The sequence below is a fragment of the Centruroides vittatus genome, unplaced genomic scaffold, assembly GCF_030686945.1.
Source record: "Centruroides vittatus isolate TY-2023 unplaced genomic scaffold, ASM3068694v2 contig_345, whole genome shotgun sequence".
Lineage (NCBI taxonomy): Eukaryota > Metazoa > Arthropoda > Arachnida > Scorpiones > Buthidae > Centruroides > Centruroides vittatus.
The window spans coordinates 3,870,052-3,893,658 of NW_027122170.1; the positions used below are offsets into that span (position 1 = coordinate 3,870,052).

Here is a 23,607-nt window from a genome sequence, read left to right on the forward strand (position 1 = left end):
ACTATTAATCATACGATAATACAATACGATTATTATTATTTTTAATTTAATTGATTACTATTAATTTAACAGTTGAATATAATTAGTTGACTTAACAAACTCAATAGCTATTCCATTAATCATATCAATATTTCTCATACAATGGAACTCGATTATCAATCGTGGGACCAGGAGTCTGTCGGATAAGCCAGAAACTCGTGTTTGTTTTGGGTACAGCAAAACTGTACTTAAAATTTTATGAACTATAAATACTGTAATGCAATTACTATATTTGAAAGTAAATTCACTCAAAATCTAAGGTAATGTTATATATATGACCTAATTTCGTGGCGCTGCAATCGGCAAATATGGTAAAATCTTGTTGTATGAAGTTTGATATTAGCGGTAGCATATAATACTGTGTGTTACTGTACATAAAATGCTACACGTTATAGTTTTTTTGCCATTTTAAATAACCGAGTTTCTACTATATCTACTTTAAAAACAGTGTTTAAAATCTTATCTAGTATTATAAATTTTTATTTAAATGATTTATACTACATAGTTATTAAAGCTTATTGTCCTCAAGGTTTCTTCCTTTCGTCATATGCAAGAACACGAACACGTATAAAATAACCTATTAATTAAACTGAAAGCAGTTTGCAATTCTTATAAACACACAAGTCGCCCACCGACACTAGATTGAACATAATGACGCTAGTTATGTCACACTCGAATAACTACAGTAGAGACTCGTAAATCGGCACCCCGGTAATCGGCACGATTTTCAGTCGGACTGTGTCGTGCTGAATCGAACGTTTTTGATACTAAATTTACTTCTAAAGTATAATTTTCATGTTTTTATATTCTTCAATATATTTATTTTGTTTGTACAAAATGCAGAAATAATTTTTAACGATACGATAGCCTCGATTATTATTATAAAAATTTTCGTTAAGCTTAAAATCGACGAAAATTCAACACGAAGCGACACGCAACGGAGAAAAATTTCAACATCGGACAGGTTAATATATTTTTTCGTACATAAACCGTAATCGGAACAAATCCCTAATCTGAACAACCCCAGCCCCCAATTGATTCCGATTTTCGGTTCACTACTGTAGTGTTTGGATAATCACAAGAACTTGTATTGTAATTACCACATTCATACAAAGTGACACTAGTGAAAATATAAAATAATGCAATCTTCGTTTTTAACATAAAAGACAATATATCTTTTATGTTAAAAATGAAGATTGCATTATTTTATATTTTTTAATCTGGACTGGATGCAATTCTAGATTCCAAAAAATAATAATAATAATAATAGTATTTAATAGCATAATCTTCTAGTATATAAGATCTAGCACTATATTCTTCCAACAGTCAAAGTTGACATGTTGGTAGTATGAAAATGAATTATGCATCCTCAAGAAAGATGTAATTTAGATCTTGCTTTGATTAGATTCTGACTGATTCTTGTTAATGCTATGTTGCAGACACATTTCTTCACCCATGTAATAATAATCATTCAAAATCTGATATTTTAAAAATTACATAGGTACCTCTTTTTTTCTGCAGCTTTGCCTTAGTGCTTTGTACAAAGGGATGCAAAATATGAACATTTTATGAATCTAATTAAAATCAAATCCTAGCCAAGCTGCTATTGGTTATAGAAATTAACTCTATTATGGTCCTAGTGAATTGTAATAGGCATGATATCAAAAAGAGCATTATGCCCACTAGCCTGGAATGTCCTCTACTAGGAGGTATCATTTTTCCAAATTACCATCCCTATCCACATACACCATTGGACGAATTGTTGCATCCTGTTGGTGAAGAAATCAGGTTTTCTCCCAGCACCAGTGATGCATATCTGCATTATATAACAGTCTCTTCAGATGCTGTTTAAGCTTCAGAAAAAGGAAAAATGCTCCAGGTGCAATATCTCGCTGTACACCAGATTTGGTAAAATCTTATGAAATTTGAGATGTTGTAATGCATCCTGCATTTATCAACTTGTGTGTGGCCAGACAGCATTGTCATGGACTGCCACCTTGACCATTCAGCCATCCTTCCACAAGCACCAAGAACCCTTTTTTGCAAACTCAGCTAGGATTGTTACAAAGCAATCAAATCACAGGGAACAGACCCAATGCATTCCGAGTCACCTGTAAAAATTTGAGATCCAACCTGACTCAAATTGGCTCTCTTCGAATGGCGAGCCATCTTTACCGCCTCAACCATTTGGTTTGATTTTGTAATTTGACAGGATAAGGCAATGCAACACAAAAGCAATTGGCGAAGGGAGTGAGCTTCTCAGGAAGACTTTCTACAAGAAAATAGTTCCTATTTGGACATTATACATGTAAAGAAAGCCCCAAAAACTTCTTTGCCATCCCATCAGTTGGGCATAAACCCAGGACCAACTATCACTGTCCAGTAATTTTATTAACCGGCCACTGCTGGACAGTCGATCATTTGGTTGTACACATTGTAGTATAAAAACAAGGTGTTTTTTTATTTAATTATTCTAATATGTAAAAAATTTTACATTTTTCTATTACTTCTAGAATTTTAATTTTTATCAGTGTAATAGGATCAATTAAACTTACAGTACATTATTATTTCTTCATAAATTTGTAAAGAACAATATTTGAAAAACAGACTCGGAATTTTTATTATTTATTAAAAATTAATTTATTGATCTATAAAGCATCTTTCTAGCATTTTTAATCACACATTCTTAACTTTAGACTGCAAGAAATTCTTGTTTAAAATTAAATCACTTTAAATAAATAAATATCAAGTATTTCATAAGCAATATATTTTATTTAATTGTGTTCATAAGCTAATGAAACTTTGAATTTCATTTCTCCCAACAGTAAATTGTATTGAAAAGAGTTCTTTCTGAATTTATTTCTGTTTTATATATTTTATTATTTCATTAATTTTTTTAATAAAAATAAATATGTTGGAAATAGACTGTAAATATTTTCATTTTGAATTCATTAAAAAAGAAATGTTTTTTTGAGTTCTAGCATGTAAAAATTAAATCAGAAATGCTCCTATTGCCCAATCTTCATCATCGCTGTCTTCAAATTCCTCTGCACCTTGAAAAAGCTGATTGAAACAAGGCGTGTTCGGCCTGTTGAAATGTTCGTATGGATTTACCTGCTTTAAAATTTGCATACATATCCAACAGAAGAAGGTCTTACATTTCCAACATGCCATTTTATTGCATCCATCAATTTTCTATAAAATAAAGAATAAAAATAAAATTTTAATATGCATTTTAATCTCTTAATTACTTATATTTACTACATTCCTAATTATAAAAATTAAAATAACAGTCGCCACAATTAAAAATGATTATAGCATTAATAAATTTTGCAAGGCTCCAGATAGAGTCAAAACATACTAAAATTTGTTTTAAAATGTAATTAAAATAATCTAAAAAGAAAATATAAAATATGATAAACTCTTTTAATATTAAAAAGGTTAAAACCATAGACCAAAAGGGGGAAAAATAAATAATTAAAATTCACAAAAATACTCCAAATTAAAAAAAAGGATGTCCTCTTAATTCACTCTTTTCACACATCAAACACAACAAGGCAGAATTTACCTTTATTTTGAGGTATTTTCAATCTCAGTATGTAAAACTTGTTAGAATACCCGACAGTGGCAGTGTAATTAATAAAAATAAATACTCTAATTTAGTTAAAAATAGTTTAAAAAAACTAATTATATGCTATCTGTATTTCTTTATAGTGTTTTTTTATAACCAATCTACAACAAATTTTTTTGGGGGAAAAAACTATATTTTTGGAAAAATCATTTTCTATATTTTGTGTGCAAATTTAATAATAATTTTTCTAATATTAAAAATGTTATGATTGTATAGTGGAACCTTGCTTAATGAGCATAATTGGTTCCAGAGTCTTACTCGTAATGCGAAACACTCGTTAAGCGAAACAATTTTTCCCATATAAATTAATGTAAAATACGATAATGGGTTCCATGCCGAAAAAATGCAAATGTTTTATGTATTACATTTATTCAAAAAAATTGTACAATATACACTGTTAAGGAACATAAATCATTATCATCATCTTTTCTTCTAGCGAGGAATGAACCATCCTGGAATGAGAATTCGATTTGCAGAAACAAAAAAATATCACAGCTAATATGTTTGATAAACACCCCAAATGATATGCCAAATTCTTGGGCTATGTAAATGCTATAATTAAATACTAGAAATTGATTAATTTGACTAGAGGTAGGCAGTTATGTTTCCATCTCATATTAAATTTAATAATTATAAATAGTTAATTTTTAATTCAGACATTTCTAAAATTTAATTTGGAAATGATCATTAAATTTAATGACCCAAAAATTTGGCATATCGTTCGGCGTGTTTATTATATAATGGGCTATGGTTGTTGATGTTTATAAGTAATATGTGGGAACGCAAGTTTGGAAAAATGTGTGATCACAAGTGACACTAAGATGCTAGCGGAACGAGTGCTAAACACAGACTGATGGAGCATGCCGCATACGCACAATTCGGGACTTCCCCTCTCCTCATCACTCGTTAAGCGAGGCAAATTTTTACAATTTGTTTTGCTCGTTATGCAAAATACTCATTGTGTGAGGTGCTTGTTAAGTGAGGTTCCACTGTATTATTACATGTGTCCAAAACTTAAGGATGAACACAACTGCTAGTGGTGATAGCTAGAAAAAGTTACTGAGCCAGCAGGTGGCAATTTGCATAGATGTCAATTTGGAGGCAAGCTTCATTTGTACAAGTCTTTCTGCCATGTTATTGTTAAGCACTTTCAATCCATTCTCCCTCCTATGTCCAATTGCTATATGTATCTTTTTCACCAATGACTCACTTTTATTGTTTTGATTTGTAAAATCCTACAATTTGTGTTAAGACATCAAATAATACAATTCTTCTGTATTTGTCTGCATTTGTTTTCAGTTTCCTCTATTCATGTACGAATTTTACCCATTCTTAAGTTTTGGACACATATACCATATTTGCTTGCATATAAGACGAGTAAATAGGACGAGGTGTGACTTTAAAGTCCAAAATAAAGAAAATTAGATTTATTAATACAATTCTAATTTTATATCAAGTGCATGTAAATGTACACATTGTCCTGCAAAAATTACTGGCATTTTAAACTTTAAGGAAAGATCTTGTAAAATCGACAACATAATTTGTTCATGTAAAGTTGGACAATCCGGAACCTTTTTTGCCTAATCTTAGCAGTCGAATCCACTCTATGTTGATTACACTTATGAGTTTCTCCAAATTCTGATTTCCAAATAATCACGTTTTCATCTGGGAATAAATTTAAACTTATATCGGGCTCTCGTGTGATTTTTCAATTTAATTCAAAAGCTTTGCTTTTCCTACTGCTATTCATATTTAGTCTTGACAATACACAAGAACAATTCAAACGACCCAGATAAAATACTTTTGTTTTTAAACACCATACGGTGAGCATCTGGTAAAAAATGCAAATACATGGTTCACAAAAATTATTGCAAAAATGCATAGAATCCTTTGCTCATATGTATAGGACCTAGGTTTTTGAAGTAGTGAAAAATGAATAGAAACCTTGTCTTGTATGTGAATAAATATGGTATATTAATCTAGATTTAGTAGATATGTAATTTCAGGAAAAATATCCATATACCAACCTCAATGGAAGCATTACAATTTGGACATTTTTTACTGTTGTTCTCAACCCACTCTTCAGATAATCCTTCCTCCACTAGCACTTGCAGAGTACGTTTTCCAAAACGACATTCCATTTGAGATTTGATTTCTTTGTCTCCCTGAAGATATTCTTCCCTAATTTTTTTTATTTCTTCTACATATACAAAAATAAAATTAAAAAAAAATTATTTCAAAATTGTAATTAGAAAATTTGAGAATATATGTGTAAAACTGATTTAGTATTCAAATAACTTTTCTACCTGATTTAAAACGGCAAGATGCAATGCCATGATACACCATCCTACAATAAGTGCAAAATACAAATTCACAAGATGGACATATTCCCATTGAACAGTCGGGTTCCAAAATCACTGGTGTTTGGCAAAATATTCTTGGACAATAAACAATATCTGTCATACATTCTAGTATTGAATTAAGTAAGAGTCTATCATAACGAGCAAAGGTGTCCGGACTTACTAATTCACGTATCTAAAAATTACAAAAAAAATTTTATATGTGATAAATAATTAAAGCATTTTATTCTATTTAGAACATATTTGTACTAATAAAAATTTAAGAAAAACTAAAATACACTCATTGCCATAAAAATTAGTACACCAAGGAGGACTTGTATCACTGCAAAACTTGGCATGCAGATAAGTCTCAAGCAGATATGAAAATGATAGAGTTATAGCATAATGACTCATTGCATAATACCAGCAGAGGACATTAAACTGTGTTCCCTTGACCTGTAAAAAAAGCATGCAAAGGCATCTTGTCTATAGTTTACCTGTTGCAGAGGGACACTGTATCACTAGAGATGGCTTTACGGCACAATGACGTGCAATTCAACGATACAGAGTGTGAACTTATTTTATTTACTGAAATGTAGAGATGCAGCAATCAATTACTTAGTTCTTTCGTGTATTCAATCTGTTTTCTCTGGACTTCAGAAATAGTGATGCAGAATGATAGCCAATCTGGAAAAACTCATTCAATCAAATTTTAGGAAATCTAATTCCAAATCTCAATTGCTTTCTTCCAGCTACTGCATGCACTTTTGAAAAAAAAAAGTTTTGTATGAAGTAGCCAATTCCAAAAGTCAAATAAATTAGGATCAGGAGACTTAGTAAGAATGAAATTAATTACATAGAAAACATAAACAATTTAATTTCTAATTGTTTTGAAATATGAATTGGAAATCAAGTTGCATATACAGGTATACCTCGCCTTACGTCGGTAATTGGTTCCAGGAGAGGCGACGTAAGTCGAATTTACTTGTGTAGTTACGACGTAAGTCGAAACTACGGTGGAAAACACCAATAATGAGCACTTAAAAACTGCTAAATAAGACGACAACACAGAAACACAGATGTTTTCACGTTTCGTTCTCTAGGATTTATGACAATTATATTAACATTTACTGTAAATGTACATATTTTAATATGATTTTATGTGCTTTTAACGCTTTTCTAGTGATATTACGACTATTTGTGGCAATATTTGTGGTGGACGGATGTAAAGTCGAATAAAATGACTTAAACTTGATTTTTATTTTTCCATATACTTTTTTGACAAACGACGTATAACCGGGAACGACGTAACTCGAAACGACGTAAGTCGAGGTATACCTGTATGTGATGGATGCATGGTAAAATGTAACACTGTCCACCATATGAGGATATAGTTATGATAGATACTTTTAAGGTATTGTCACAATATAGTTCTCTATTAAACTTGATCTTAGGAGACATTTTAAGGAGGATGGCAAGATATCATGCACATTGATTATTTCATTTACCATGAAGCCCACAGGCTAACTTAATGTAGCATCACAATCAACTTTCAAGTGGTTGTTTCTCATGTTTGAGGTAACAAATTTTCCTTTTGCTTTTCAATAACCAAAAAAGTCATACTTCATTCTGTATGATAAGAATTTCCTATGATGATGTTCTAGATCCATGATCTGCAAACTCATTAGTCAAAGAGCCAAATATCAACATTACGACGATTGAGATTCCTTTTGAGAGCCAAATTTCTTAAACTTAAACTATATAAGTAGATACAGTGTTATTAACTTAATACATACATACATAAAATCTTTAATTAATCAATAAACTTTAATTAAAATTTTAAGTCTTAATTAAACAATTGGTATATTGAAGAAAACTTGATATCATACTTAATAATGATATTATTTATTGATAAAATTAAATTGTAAGTAAGGTATCCATAAATCATAATGACTAACAAACACTAATGTGAACAATGGCCTTGCATCTCCTTGAAAAGTTTGGGTAAGTCAGATTTGTATGTTGTTGTTTTTAATTTTAGGCACGATTCCAGATTCTCATCAATAAGACGACTTCTCAATTTATTTTTGATAAGGTTCATGCTTGAAAAAGATCGTTCGCATGAATATGTAGAACTGAAAAGTGAAAGAACAGCAAATGCTAGTTTTTTCAACTGATCATATGAGCCAGGAATACTATTCCAAGTGTTAAAAATCACCATGTCTTCCTTCTTCAGGTCCTTCAAAGCAGACCACATTTTTTTGTCTCCAATATTTCCATATCAGCACAAAGACGTTCAAATTTAGAGCTCCATATTTCTTTGTTCTTTTTAAATCCAGCAATTGCATTTCAAAGTTGCTAATGTCAACATTAAAGAGAAAAAAATTTAATTCTGTTATAGTAGCATTAAGAGGTTTTCTAACAAAGGCTAATGTCGCTTTGCTGTTTCTGAATTCCTGAAACCTGTTGAGAAAAGCTTCCCTCATATTTAAAATTGTTGTTTTGAAATAGCAAATGGCAATATCAGAATTCTTTTCTTGGCAATGTTTCAAGATGCTTGGAAAGTGAATCAAAATTTCTCTTTCAAAATCTTGAGCAAAAAGGGAAAATTTTTTTGAATAAAATAACTTCTAACGTCGAAAAAATTGTTTTTCCTTTCCCCTGTAGTTTATGATTAAGTGATTTAGATGAGATGTAATGTCTACCATGAAACAAAATTTTTGGATCCACCGATCGTCCATTAGTTCTGGATAGTGAACACCCTTCTCAAGAAGAGATGCTTTAATTTCTGTTAATAAGGAAGCGAAACATTTCCTCTTGATAACCAATGTACCTTGTTATGCAGCAGAAGATCTGCATACTCACTTTCCATTTTAACTAAAAATTCTTTAAATTGGCAATGATTAAGAGCTTCAGCTATAATGGAGTTGATAATCTTAATGACCAATTCCATAACTTTGCAAATTTCTTTTGGAAATGTCTGCGCACAAAGTGTTTCTTGACGAATGATGCAATGATAAGCAAGTATCTTGTGATTAATTTTTTTTTTCCGAAATAGCAACAAACCCATTTCTTACGCCGGTCATACTTTTCGCCCCGTCTGTTGAAATCGAAACAATTTTATCGAGTGGAATATGATGTTTTTCAATGCAGTCAATTACAGCATTTGCTATATCCTCTCCACATGTTTGACCTTTGAGTGGCAATAATCCTAAAAGTTCTTCTTTAGGACCTGTAGATGAAATAAATCGTGCAAAAAGTGAAAATTGCGCTGTATTATTTATGTCACAAGACTCGTCAACTGCTATTGATAAACTGAAACCAATTTAAGATCTTCGACTTGCTGGTTGGTTATATTTGAAGACATTTTGACTGTTCTATCTTTCACTGTTTTAGCAGACAATGATAACTCTTTAATTCTTTTTAGAATATCTGCTTTGTTCTTAAAATCCCGCAATAGCTCTTCGAATGCATTTATAAAACAACTTTTTATGTATTCATTGTCTGTATATGGTTTTCCTCTCTTAGCAATTTCTTGACTAACCACAATACTTGCAATATTAACATTTTTGGAATAGTCAAAAAAAATCAAGTTCTGTATTTAATTACTGGATGCAATATCCAGTAATTAAATACAGAACTTGATTTTTCTTGACTCTTCTAAAGTTCCTCAACTGGTTTCTTCCTTGCATCACCAACAGGATATTAGTACTAAATGATGCAGGTTTAGTTGTAAAGTGTCCCTTATACCACCGAAATGAAGTACCTGGGGCTTGTCCTGGACCAAGGGCTTAAGTGGACCTCCCATATTGAATACGTTTGCAACAAAGTACAAAAGATATCGAACCTCCTCTTCCACATTGCTGGCAAGAAATGGGGCTTGAACAGTATAAGCCTAACGAACATCTATAAACAGGCAATTGAACCGATTATCCTTTATGGTACTCCAATTTGGGGAAAAGCGTCTACCAAGGTACATATCAAACGGACCCTTTCCAAAGTTCAAAGGATCAATTTGCTTCGTATAGCTGGAGCTTACCGGACCACGTCGACGGCGGCCCTACAAGTTATCACAGGCATCACCCCTTTACATCTGACAATTCAAGCCAACCAAGCTGTATGGAAGATTAAACACTTGGACATCAGTGAACACAACAAGGAACAACTTCGTACATATTTAAACATAGGTAGCCTTCCCAACCTAAATATCGACGATTTCCTTCATCCTAATCCTAACATGGATCTATGGAATACTCAGCCACTTATGATACACCCTGCCAAGGAGGTTAATGTTAACATCATCAATGATAAGGAAGATCGCGGCTACCAGCATTACATATTCACTGACGGATCCAAGTCAGTGGACATGGTGGGTGCGGCCTTCGTCCATTATCAGTTTAACTCTGGGGTCCCCAGGCACATTGGAACCTACAGGCTTGCGAATTATTGCACCATTATGCAGGCAGAACTGTTCACAATTTTAAAGGCCCTGCATTACATCAATATCACTTCAGACCTTAACCATTCAAAGGTCTTAATTTGCTCTGATAGCAGAGCTGCCCTATTGAGCATTGCAAACTATAGCTGCAATGGGCACCTTCAGCAGCAAATCATCAGAGCTGGCCATGAATACTGGCGTTATTACTTTTCAGTGGGTTAAAGCCCACGCTGGAAATATTGGCAATGAGGAGGCCGATCGTTGTGCAAAGGAAGCGGCCACCCGTACTTTACATATAAGCTACAAGGAGATTCCCATGGTCGCCACTGAAAGACTAATTCATCAGACAATGATATATATCTGGCAGCGGAACTGGGAGGAAGAGACCACGGGTAGAAATACCTATAAACTTCTTCCAAACGTTGTCAAACGACTTGAGTATCACCACCTGATTCTTGACTACATTGTGACACAATTATTGACTGGCCACGGCAACTTTCTTGCCTATTTACATCGATTTCGGCACAGCGATACTCCCAACTGTAGTTGTGATGGCAGCTCAAGTCAGGATAACTTCCACCTCATCTACAAGTGTAAGTATTTCGACCAACAACGAACTGCACTCTTCAGGACAGTCCTCATCGAGGGTCACAATTGGCCTTGCCTGCCCGAGGTCCTTGTGTCCAACAAAAATATCTACAATAAACTAATAAAATTCATTATTCAGACCAATGCCTTGGACTTAAGAAACACAAGTAACTGAACTATGCTCCTCTAGAAGCTATTAGGCTTCATTGTGGGCTTTGGTATTTTCTCTGAGCCTCAGCAGTTCGGACTCCCGTTCTACGCAGCATTCAGCTATTGGCTGTCTTATGGATTTTCTCCTTTAACGGCGCAGCCTGCCTTGTGGGTCTTCACGCAAAATTTATGCGGGTAATTGTAAATACTCCTCGATTAATTTTATGTTATTTTTAGTAAAGTCATCGCAATTTTGTGTATCTTAATGGCTCATTTGCTATACCACAACACGTGTCCTCTAAGCGGGTACCTTGTAATTTTCGGTTTTACTGTATTATTCTGGCAACCAGAAAACTTTTATACAACAGCTTCATATTTGCTCTCACACGCGGACTATTTTGCGGGTACCTCTGTACTTTTTCATTTTATACATATTAATTGTCGGGTTACACTTGTATTCTGTCTTTTCTTTTATTGTAAACGCGCGTGATTTCTTTTGTAAACATCAGCCAAATCTTCTATGTACTTCTTTTTTATTTCCAGTTTTGTACATTCAAATTATTACTGACGCAGACGCCTTGAGCTTCTCATCTTCACCACCTTTCCTATTCTACTTTCCCCCCTCTTCACACCCACTCCGCTCTTCCCCCCTCCCCACCCCCTCTCTCCATCTTCACCCCCAGGAAATACCTCTGAGTCCTCCTGGGTTTTTCAACCCCTTTGGTTTTATAGAGTGTCTATAGAGTGTCTCTCCAAATTTGACTTCTTGTTATGCGCCAATTTTTCCTGACAAATAAGACAGGTCGGAAGGCCATTTAAGTTTTGAATAAACACAAAAGTCTCTGTCAATTCAACTTTAAATTTACGGTTTTCGTCTTTTGTTTTTCTTTGCTTCTTCATTGTAGCCATGTCAAATAGAGCACCTAAAAAATGTTTCATTTTATAATAATAAAGCCACCAACACAAAATAATTACAATAATACCTGTAGGATTTTCAGCAAGATGGACAAGCACTAACCACTGTACACAATTAGACTGCTGACAGACTCAAGGACTATATACTACAAAAGAGCAAGATCCCTATTCTACAATGTTAGCCAGGAATGCAAAGTTAGTGACGTTAGCACAAAACCTGACCTCTTTTTGTACATATAACAGTGTGTGAACATGTTTAGTTTTCGCTTTAATATTCGTCCAATTTTATGATTAACGAAGTGATTTATTTTAATATTTCTGTAATTGTTTATATGGTAAGATGATTTAAATATAAGTCATTAAATATTTAGTAGCGAGTAAATATTTGTGGCAGAGCCGCACTCAAGCGGCCAAAGAGCCGCAGTTTGCCGACCATGGACCTAGATGGAATCAAATTAACTGATACCATATAATTCCAGCATCTATTTATTGCAAATGTTTTCAACTATTTAAAAAGGTCTTCCTCACGCTACATTAGAAAGAATATTACAACCAGTTTAGAATAAACAGATTAACTGGAAGTGTATGTTGTTGATCCATTTTATCCAATTTTCTCATTTAAGTTGTTCCAAAGGGTTGACCTGTAACTATCTCAACTATCTGGAAAGTCAAAGTTGTCAGATGCTTATCAATTAGTTTTTGAAGCTTATTGAACTTAATTTCCTTAATCTCATTCTGAAAGTAATAAACTGGATCTGGATTAATCATGACTGCCAATAATAAAAATCAATTCATAGAATTAACCCTTTCCTCACGAGGGTACCGATTCGTAAGCACCCTGTTAAAAATTAATTTTTATAAAATTTATCGACAACAGATGTCGGCACTTGACGGCAGGGTGTTGTCTATTGTCTGTTTCACATATTTTTGTGTACGTGGTGTTTTGTCAATTTAAGAAATTTTAATTAATGCTTGTTTTTCTTAATTTATTTTTTCCTGATTATTTTTTATTTCATTTTTAGCATACTCATGCAATTGTATTACAGTAGAAAGTCGTAAATCGGCACCCTGGTAATCGGCACGATTTTCAGTCAAACTGTGTCGTGCTGAATCAAACGTTTTTGATACTAAATTTACTTCTAAAGTATAATTTTCATGTTTTTTATATTCTTCAATATATTTATTTTGTTTGTACAAAATAAAGAAATAATTTTTAATGATACGATAGCCTCGATTATTATTATAAAAATTTTCGTTAGGCTTAAAATCAACGAAAATTCAACACGAAGCGACACGCAACGGAGGAAAATTTGAACATCGGACAGGTTAATATATTTTTTCGTACATAGACCGTAATCGGAACAAATCCCTAATCTGAACAATCCCAGTCCCCAATTGATGCAGATTTTCGACTCTCTACTGTACTATAATAATTTCATTCATGCTGTAATAAGTTTATTCACCTATAATAGTAATCATATGTTTATTACAAAAATTTATATTGTTGTTCGATATGAAGTGAATAAAATATAGTAGTCCATTATATTAGTTGATAGCAGAATAAAGTTTCGATTTCAAACAAATGCTTGATATAATGTGCGATAATTTCACAACGAATAAACGTACATGCATCAGTGTTATATAGAGTTGTACAAAACAATATTCTTTGTCTTTCTGGCTCAGTGCCAGCAAAAAACTAGGTATCTAGTTAACAAAAAGTTACAAATTATCAAGTTTAAATGTCAGTTCTGATATGTATTATTTTTTTTCTTATAAATTTTTCTAATAAAATGTATTGAAAAATATCTTACTTAAAACTAAAGATATTAATAAATGTACACGATTTTTTTCATATCAATATAATGATAATTTGATTTTTGGGGAATTTTTAAAATAATATTGTCTAACTGACCTATATTGCCTTAGGACAGATTACAAAATAAACATAAACAAGATGTCGGTCGTAAGAGGTTAAAAACATGTCAAGTCAAATTAAGTGAGATTAATTTGATTGATGGAGATAAATTAGAGAAATTCTCAGAATCAGATGCATAATACCAATACTATCAAAATGTTGCTAACTAAAGTTTTACGATAATTCATTTCTATCGTAGAGTTTTGAGAAAGTCGGCAATGAAATTTTAGAACTAAAGTTTAAAAATATCCTGCTCGAAACAGAAATCCTATGGCTAACTTTTGGCATTTTCAACTTGAGTTTAAAAATGAACTAAAAATGGAACAAGAAAAGATAAATTGAATACTGTCATATAAATACTCAAATTTTGAAAATTAAAAACCATGCATGCTTTACATTTCAGTAAATAAAACTAATTACCTTTTGTAATTAAGATTAGATGACTTTGTTAAAGGTAACAAAATCTGATATCTGATATTATAAAATTTATTATAAATTGGTTCTATTGACTGATGATTCACTGATATAAAATTTTTGAGTAGAAGCAGACTCTTATAGAAAAATAATATGATTTAATTAAGACAACTTTTAAGTATGTTACCTGAAAAATCACATCTCCTCAAAAGAATAATGGTCTTATTTTAAGCCCTATGAGATGTTTAAATCAATCTCTCTGAGTTATTGAGGGGTAGGGGTACTACATCATATTTACATTTATTTCATATACATATATATATAGTTACAGAAACTCTCTGTAAACTGCATATTAATGTTGTTTATTATTTATAGTTACTTAATCTATATATCAAAACATTTAAAAATCAGCAGTAACACAAGAGAAAATATAACTTAAAATGATGTTTATTATTATTATTAATCTGTTCTGTATTTTTAAAAATAGATGATGCTTGAAAACACAACTATTCCTGAACCAAAATTTAACAGAGGTAACCAAGTTTAAATTTTAATGACTTGTCATTAAAACCAAATAACTATTGGATTACATCAGGCTATTATAATGCTACTAATTATTAATTAAAAGTCAAATAATTTGGCCTAAAGGTAGATGTTAAATGCTATCTCTTAATAAATTTAATAATTGTAATTAATATTTAGTAATTAATTTCAAAGGTTTTAGAAGAAAACAATCAGCCCAAAGCAGGACTTGAATCTACAACTCCCGTTTGGACATTGCCAGTTATGCTACCTGGACCTCCATCTGATCTTTGCTTCCAAAACTATTAATTTAGATATAACTATGTTAGTTATTTACTGCACCAACTGGGGCAGACTCCAGTACCCACATTCTGTAACACTCACTATGATGTTCAGCTGGCTACCACTTCACCCGGCATGGTGTGTATATATGTCCATGCAACAAGCCGATGTTGTGGGTTCGAGTCACACTTTAGGTCAATTCTTTTCTTCCAGAACTTTAAATTAATATTTAATAATTTATTTAGAATTATAATTATTAAATTTATCGAGAGATGGCACCTAATGTCTACTTCTAGATCAAATTACTTGGCTTTTTAATTAGTAATAAGTATCATTATTATAGCCCGATATAACCAAGCAATCGTTTCGGCATCAAACTAAAAATTGGGTTATTGGATAATTAGACTTGTAATTATATCAATACTTTCCAAATTGAAAAAATATATACATAACACTATTAAATTCATGCTATTCAATTTAAATAATCAGAATGTTTTCAGCCTCTTGAAGACCATTTTCAATGTTTCCTAGGTACTGTAGAAGATCTTTTCAAAAGAAAGAACATTGGCTTCAGAACAAATACTACCTCAAATTTTTTTTAAAAACCACAAAACATTCTATAAACTGAAAGAATTTTTAAAAAGCAGAACATTCCTTAAATGAAAATAGAAAGAACAAAAATATTTCAAAGGCTACATCATATGACTAAATATCCATTCTGAAAATTTAAACAAAGCATGGCAGAAAGCTGGTGAGATGGAGATGACAAAAATTAAATTAAGGTCAAATAAATAGAGACAGAATTATAATTACAAGACACATCATCTTTCCAACATTTCATATTTTTCTGGTAATCTAATGTAAGTCCTCTTTCAAACTTAATAAAAGTGAAGCAAGCTGCTTCACTTTTATTAAGTTTTCTTCCATAAATCTTTAATATATATTTAAAGATCTTAACCATCCAGATAACTTAATTAACTTTGTAAAACACGTTAAACAAACTGTACCAATATTTTATTATGTTTATCTTAAAATAATAATATAAATATTTATCTAGTTTTAAAATACATAAATTTAATATATAATTGATTTATGAACCAATATTATACCTGATGTTGTGTAGCTTGAGAAATACATTTTTCTTTGGGGCATGAAAGTGATTTCACATTACCATCTTGTATTTGAATTTCAAAATATGACTTCATACACAATTTACAATACTTATGATTACAACCAAAGAAATTCATGAAGTCTTTTCCTTGCTTTTCTAAGAGACATACTCCACACATAAACCATTCATTACTATACATTTCTTCTTCTTTCTTTTTATTATATTCTTTTAAAAAGAAAATATTTTTGTTATTGTTATTACATAAAAATTTTACTGTATATGTATATTTAAGAAAAGCTATAAATGAAAAATAAAATTAATAATTTTTTTTTAACTTTCATTTATTTATTTATATTTCAACTTACCCGTTAAGTATGTTATTAATGTTGTTTTATTTTCCATTTCACTGACTGCTCTTAAATCGAAATCGTACTTCCCGCCATGTATTCTTGGCGTCAATATCTGACTGTTTAGCTTTATGTCCTGAATGCAATAAATATATAAATATATGTAACTCCAAAAATATATTTTATAATGCTTCTTCATTGATATAGAGTAATGAATAAATAAAGTTATGTTAAATTTTTAATTGTTATTTTAATATATACATAAAAATATAGATTATATAATAAATGTAAAGGTATAAATAACAAATAAAGCTAATATAACTATAACAATAATCAATGTTAACATATACACAGTGATACCTTGTACTTTAAATGCAAAATTTGACAAAAACTTGCCTTGGAGTTAAAACTGTGTGCAGTGAAAAAATCTGCTTGAAGCATAAATGCACTCTGTTAGTGTCTAAGTCATCTCTTGCCCTCGCATTATACTTGTATGTTTTCGATGATTTTTTCACTTTATTTTTTGGCGTGTTGGTTATATATACTGTTTTGTGTGTTTATTTATCAATTTTTAACAATTTCTTGATGCAATCTTTCTTTATTGATAACTTTTGGGCATCTCATATGTTTTGTAACCTTCAGTTTAAAATTCCCAAACAGAACTTTTTAAAAATATCCTTTTCAAAACTCATAAACAATGTTTCCTCTAAGCTGCGTGGCTGCACACTGCTCAAATTGTTGCCGCGCACGAGAATTTATGTGCCGCGCAGGCGAGCACGCACACTGATTTGAATTGTTGTTTACTTATTTCTCACTCCGTCTGCAACACGATTGTTGCTACGTATATTTCAATTAAATACATTAAATCATTGACAAAAGATAATATTTTGTATGGAAGTATGTTTTAAAATGAATTTTAATCTCTACTGTATAATTAATTATTTTAATTTTTATAGGAAAAAATAAGATTTTATATATATACGCTTAGAAAAATTTTTTGCTCAGAGAAGTATATATGTTCCGCTCACCTACAAAAAAATTAGAGGGAACATTGCTCATAAAGCATAATATGCTGAATATGCTTTTTATCTGAAGACATTACAACTTGATGCTATTCAAACAAAATGTAAAGTAAAATGTTTAAAGCAAGCTTCTAAACAAAAAATGAAGTCTCGCATCTATGGTTAAGATGTGAAGTTCAGTGTGCGATCGATAAATGTAATTTTCATTTAATTATACAGTATTTATGTATTTTATTTATAATTTTCATATTTTAAATCATCATTCAGGCATTTAGTTTTATCTCAAATTATGTGAATCTGCTGTTTTAAGTTTATAGAAATCCGTATTGTTTGGGATCTGGGAATGGATTAATGAATGCTTTCCATTATTTTTTATGGGAAAAATTGATTCAGACTTCAAACAACCTCCTGGAATGAATTAAGTTTGAAGTATAAGGTACCTCTGTACTTTTTAATTCATAACTTCTAACAATGATTATCTGTAAACATTAAACAACATTATTATATGTGGTATATTCAATTTATTATACAGAGTGATCCAATGGTCAGTCAACTGAGATATATTAAAATTAAGAATAATTACAACTAATTTGAAACAGTATTAAAAGTTTCCTATTTGATTTTTTTATTGTTGTTATTGTTCTATTAGTAGATTCTATCCTACTTAAGTGATACCTTTGTCTAGTGCTATGCAAGACTAAAGTCAAAACATAGCTACCAAAGACTTGTTTATGTACTATATCTGTATTTTAAAATTTCCTGAAAATTATCATCATCATCAAAATTTGAAAAATAAAATAGAAATGAAGGAAAACAATAGAAAAAATTTGGGAGATAGTGACTATTTGTATTTTCAACACTTAATTTATCTCAAATATTCATTTTTATTTTTCCTTCACTTATTTTACGATCATATTTACAATAACCTGCTACGGAAGCAAAATAGAAAAAGATATTTTTAATGTTTAAGAAGATATCTTCTAATAAACATACTGTTAGGAAATATTAAACTAAAGCAAGCGTCAATATCCCAAACCGTGTATGAACTGGCAACTTCCTGCTAAGACAGCTTGAGGTGGGAAGAAACCGTTGTTCAGTTGCGTGCCAAGTTATGGATGTGTGAACAAGTGTATATATAGTCTTAGACTGGAATAAAGTTTAATTCTAAGTTAAAAGACTGCCTCATCATTGTTCTAACACATACATACACATTAAACTCCAAAACAAATTTTCATTTTATTTTATATGATTTTTGTATTTCAGCAAATAACCATTAAATATTCTTTTATGTTTAGTTTAAATTGTGTTTGAATGAGTTCATTCTTTTCTTTTGAATATGAATGTAAGCAACTGAAGCTGAACCATCAAACTGGTTTGGAAATGTTCTTGATTAAAGTTTGTTAAGGTGCATTGCATGTTTATTTAAACTTAATTTTCCAGTTGTCTGTTATTGGTTTTAAATTGTACACTAGCTCACAGAACAATCTGAACATCTATAGAATGGAAGAGAGTTTTAGTTATAACTCTTTTGCACATGAAATAGAAAAAGAATAATGACAGATGTGAAATCTTTGGACTTTTTTACACTAGAAAAAATATATACATGTGCAAAAAATATTGATCAAAAACAGAAATACAATTTTATCTCAAACTGTGAAAATTTTCACATCACAAAAGTATCCAGACAGAGGAAATAAATGATAAGAAGTGTCAGATCACAAGTGTTTACAACAGTTTGCCACAACAAATGAGTTAAAGTGTTTGTTTCATACTTGGGTCATTTATTTTGTCATTGCGAACAATGAATACAAACAAATTAATCATTGTTATCAAAAGACTCATTATTAAGGAATAGCTGGAGGAAATCTGTGTGAAACCATTCAGAACAGTTTTACATTCCAAAATCCACTATTCAAGATACTATTATGAAATTCCTTACGACAAATAGTGTAATTAATAAGGCTCAAGCTGCACGTCCTGAAATATTTACATCGAGAGAGAAATGTGTAATTGTCAGGAAAGTGAAGAAAAATTCACAAATAATTGCTCCTAAACTTGTTGTTGATGCTTCTGTAGAATGTATCTGCAGAAACTATCAGAAAAACTTAGCCATAAAATCTTTATAGCTACTTACTATGAAAAAACCAGCAGTAAAGGTTAAAGTTTGTAATAAACTTTTATACAAAATCAATAACATTTTGGAAATCAGTTTTGAGGTCATTGATCCAAATGATTGCCTGAAAGTACAGAAAAGCTGGAGAATCTTTAAAAATGAAAAATCTGATCCCTACAGTGAAATGTGGAGACGGTTTACTGCTATTTGGAGTTTTATGTCTGTAAACAGTGCTGGAACTCTGCAATTTGTTAATGGAATAACAAATCAATATATGTATAAATAAATTTTAAATAAAAATGTTCAGAAATCAGTAAGAAAGTTAAAATTAGGATAAGATTAAGATATCAAGGGTTTGTTTTCCAATATGACAATGATCCAAAGCACACTTTGAAAATTAGTCAAAAATTAGAAAATAGATGTGCACCGTATAAAAGTGCTTCCTTGGTCTCCACAATTGCCCGACCTCAATCCAATTCAGGATTTATAAGACTGCACTGAATGAACAATCAGAACAGAATCGATAACAAACAAAACTAATCTTAGAAACATCATCATCAGAGTTTTGAATTTAATAGACAAAACTGTTAATAAAGTTTGGATGAATTAATGCCTAGTTGTTATCAGAGCAAAAGGAGACCCAACTCGTTCTTAAATGTATAAAATTTTTTGTTTTATTATTATTTATTTCTTCTGTTCAGATACTTTTGTGATGTGAAAATTGTCACAGTTTTAAATATAAGTATACTTCTCTTTTTGATAAATGTTTTTGTACATGTAAATACTTTTTTTCTAGTGTAAAAAAGTCTAAATATTCTACATCGGTCATTATTTTTTCCTATTTCATGTAAGAAATGAGTTATAACTAAAAAACTCTTTCACAAAAGTATCCAGGTGTCTGGATACTTTTGTGAGCTATATTTGTGTATATTGTTAAGTATCATATTTTCAATGGAATCTTTAGAGGCGTAAGTTACATGAAACTTATATTTCATTCTATAGCAATTTTTTACAGGATATACAATGATGCTGGTTATCCACACAAAATTACATATTTTTATTGTAAGTGGCTTATAAATATCCAAGTTCATACAGGTGAGTAAAATTAATATGCTGTATTGTTAATTGCTTAGGCTCATGTTGTTATATAATTCATCTTTTATTCAGCTGTAGCTGAAGAGGCCAAAGCGCTGTAGTACTTGTGTCCAAAATGCATTATAAAAGTAAAAGATTATTCTAGACTGAAATGGATGTGTTACTGGTAATAAAGGAAATAATATCTTTTATATAAATTCAAGTAATCATCTAACGAGCAAAATTTATTGCGACATTGTTACAAAGCCAGGCTGCAATTTTTGATCTTAGTTTTATTTATTTAATTTAAAATATATGCTCTTGATTTCAAATTAGTAGTGTCTTGTTCCTTTACATTATACTTTTCCTGAAAACAACAATCATGCTAGTCATCTATGTAACTCCATTCAGGGGAAATTTTGAATTGAAATCATGCAACTTCTGGTCTAAACTGGAAATTCATATATAGTTAACTGGGGACACTTGCTCTTAAGCTTTCCATATCTGGTCTTGACTTTCATCTATCTAACACCATTTTTGGGATTAAGAAAGGACAGACAGACAGCAGGTAACAGTGGGAATTTATAGGTCTATAATTATATCAAATTACAGCCCAATTACAAGTTGCAAAAAAAAACTAGCAAATGTATTAAGACCTAGCAAAAAACATTTTAAATATTCAAATGAATTGTTAATAAGAACAACAACAATAAATAATACCAAATATATAATTACCATACATCAAGCATATCATATTATTAGACAAATTACTACCGAGATAATATTTCATAATTAAAAATATATTTTTTACGATAGAAAAATTATATTTTCAGTAATTTAAATTAAACTAAAACTCGTACCCATTTCGTCCTATTATTCTGAAATTTCCTTCCTCCTCTGTAATTTGAAGATGTTGACCCTCTTTGATAGCTTCCATTCGTTTCTGTGTAATGAGATTGATTGTTCCTAGGAGCTACTTGCCTGCTGCCAAAAGCATCGGTCTGTATATCTACTCTTCGATAATTTTGACTGTGAAAGCGGGTTTCCCCATTTACATTTCGATTCCTATATTCCTGTCTAGGATTTTGATTAAAGTGCGTTCTTTTGCTTGTCGTCGGATTAAATGTCTCTTCGTCTTTTTGTTCCGTACACAAATGGTTGATAGCTTGGTTTTTAACAGTTTTACTTTGAAAATTTTTACAGTTGTCCTTATATTTATTTTCTTTTACTTCTTGATATTTTGAACTATTAGTTTGAGTGATTCCATTAGAGACATTCATTGGAAAATTTTCTTTGCGTGTATTTCTAAATTTATACGAACTATAACGATCGTCACACTTATACCGATAACAGGAATCTTGAACTGAATTATTATACTTCGTATTTTGATTTAAGTATACATTTCTTTGTGCTTTCTGATGATAGCCATTCCATTCTCGATAATGTAAATTCTTACCCGAGTCATTAAATTTACAATCATCATTTTGAATTGCTTTTCTAGGTGAAGAGTTTCTGTTAAATCTATTTTGGTCAAACCTTTCATCTAAAAATATAAATCATTAAAATTAATTCATTATTATTCACAGTTATAAAAAAGTGTGTTATCATTTTAATGCACATTTAATAAAAATTATCTGTTTAATAAATGATTCTATTCATTAATATAAAAATTAAATTTAGTCATATCAAATACTAATCAATTTAATGAGTTTATTAATTTATAAAATACTAGGAATATGAATAGAACAGCTTGCTTGTAGAAAACTGTAGACATAATTGAATGAAATACAGTGTTATTAAAGTGTTCCACAAAGTCTGTATAGTGGAACCCATTTAAGACATGCTTGCTTACTGATGTAAGCATGTACTGTATCTATGCACAAGTTTTGACCCACTTATCTATAGCATTCATTAAATTTTAACTTCTTAAGCTGACATCAAGGTACTGTACATCTGTTTTTCTCAATATAATTTTGTCGTCCCAACACACCTTTATAATATAATTTTACCTACCTTCACAATTGCAAAAGTCAACTTTTCTATTTTATTGATGTAAAACCTTCTAGATTTATACAATATTTTCAGTTTGAAATCTATATTCATCAGAATTTTATCCTGATTGGGCAGATTAATTTGTTGATAATGGTTAGAAAAACATTAGAAAACCATAAAAGGATTATATTTCTTTCATCTCTTTTTTTCTACGTTAATAAAAATGTAGCCTTCTACAACAGAAAATTCTGGTCAGTATCACTTCATTACATTTAAATTGTTTTACTATATCATATTACAACATTAAAAAAAAAAAAAGATGTAGGTATTCAAAAGAACATGGAAAAGCATGCAAAGTGTAAAAAATATATGTTCATTTACTTTAGAATTATCTAAAACGTTTACTTTGTCTAAAATGCTAAGCATAAATTTATGCCACTGATTAAAACGTTTTTCTTCATTTTCAGTTTTAAAAATTGATAGTAAGCCTTAAAAATCAATGGAATCTTAGAACTAAAAAAATATGGTATTTTTTACAAATGAATTAAACTTTTATTCAATAAAATTAATTTTCTGAAAGTTTAATTCACCAAGTCCATTCTTTTAAATTTATTCAAATAATAATGACAATTTTTCACTATCAAAATGATACATTAATATTTTTGATTCCAACAAATGAACATCACAAATTTCTATTACTCATTTCAATATTTCA

General features: G+C 30.6%; 1 protein-coding gene across 2 annotated transcripts in view; it reads right to left on the reverse strand.

The window, feature by feature from the left end:
- Nucleotides 1–2,885: 2,885 nt before the first annotated feature.
- LOC136974253 (E3 ubiquitin-protein ligase RNF14-like) overlaps nt 2,886–23,607 on the reverse strand; it is a 48,421-nt gene continuing 27,699 nt past the window's right edge. Inside the window, exons 5-10 of one of the 2 annotated variants that reach the window (XM_067269089.1) lie at nt 21,761–22,443; nt 16,710–16,827; nt 16,343–16,569; nt 5,977–6,205; nt 5,698–5,870; nt 2,886–3,234 (exon numbers count right to left, since the gene is read on the reverse strand). In XM_067269089.1, the coding sequence (XP_067125190.1) occupies nt 3,031–3,234; nt 5,698–5,870; nt 5,977–6,205; nt 16,343–16,569; nt 16,710–16,827; nt 21,761–22,443 (1,634 nt within the window). In that variant the 3' untranslated portion in view covers nt 2,886–3,030. The remainder of the gene's footprint in view (nt 3,235–5,697; nt 5,871–5,976; nt 6,206–16,342; nt 16,570–16,709; nt 16,828–21,760; nt 22,444–23,607) is intronic. The other variant, XM_067269090.1, reaches the window with a different exon arrangement.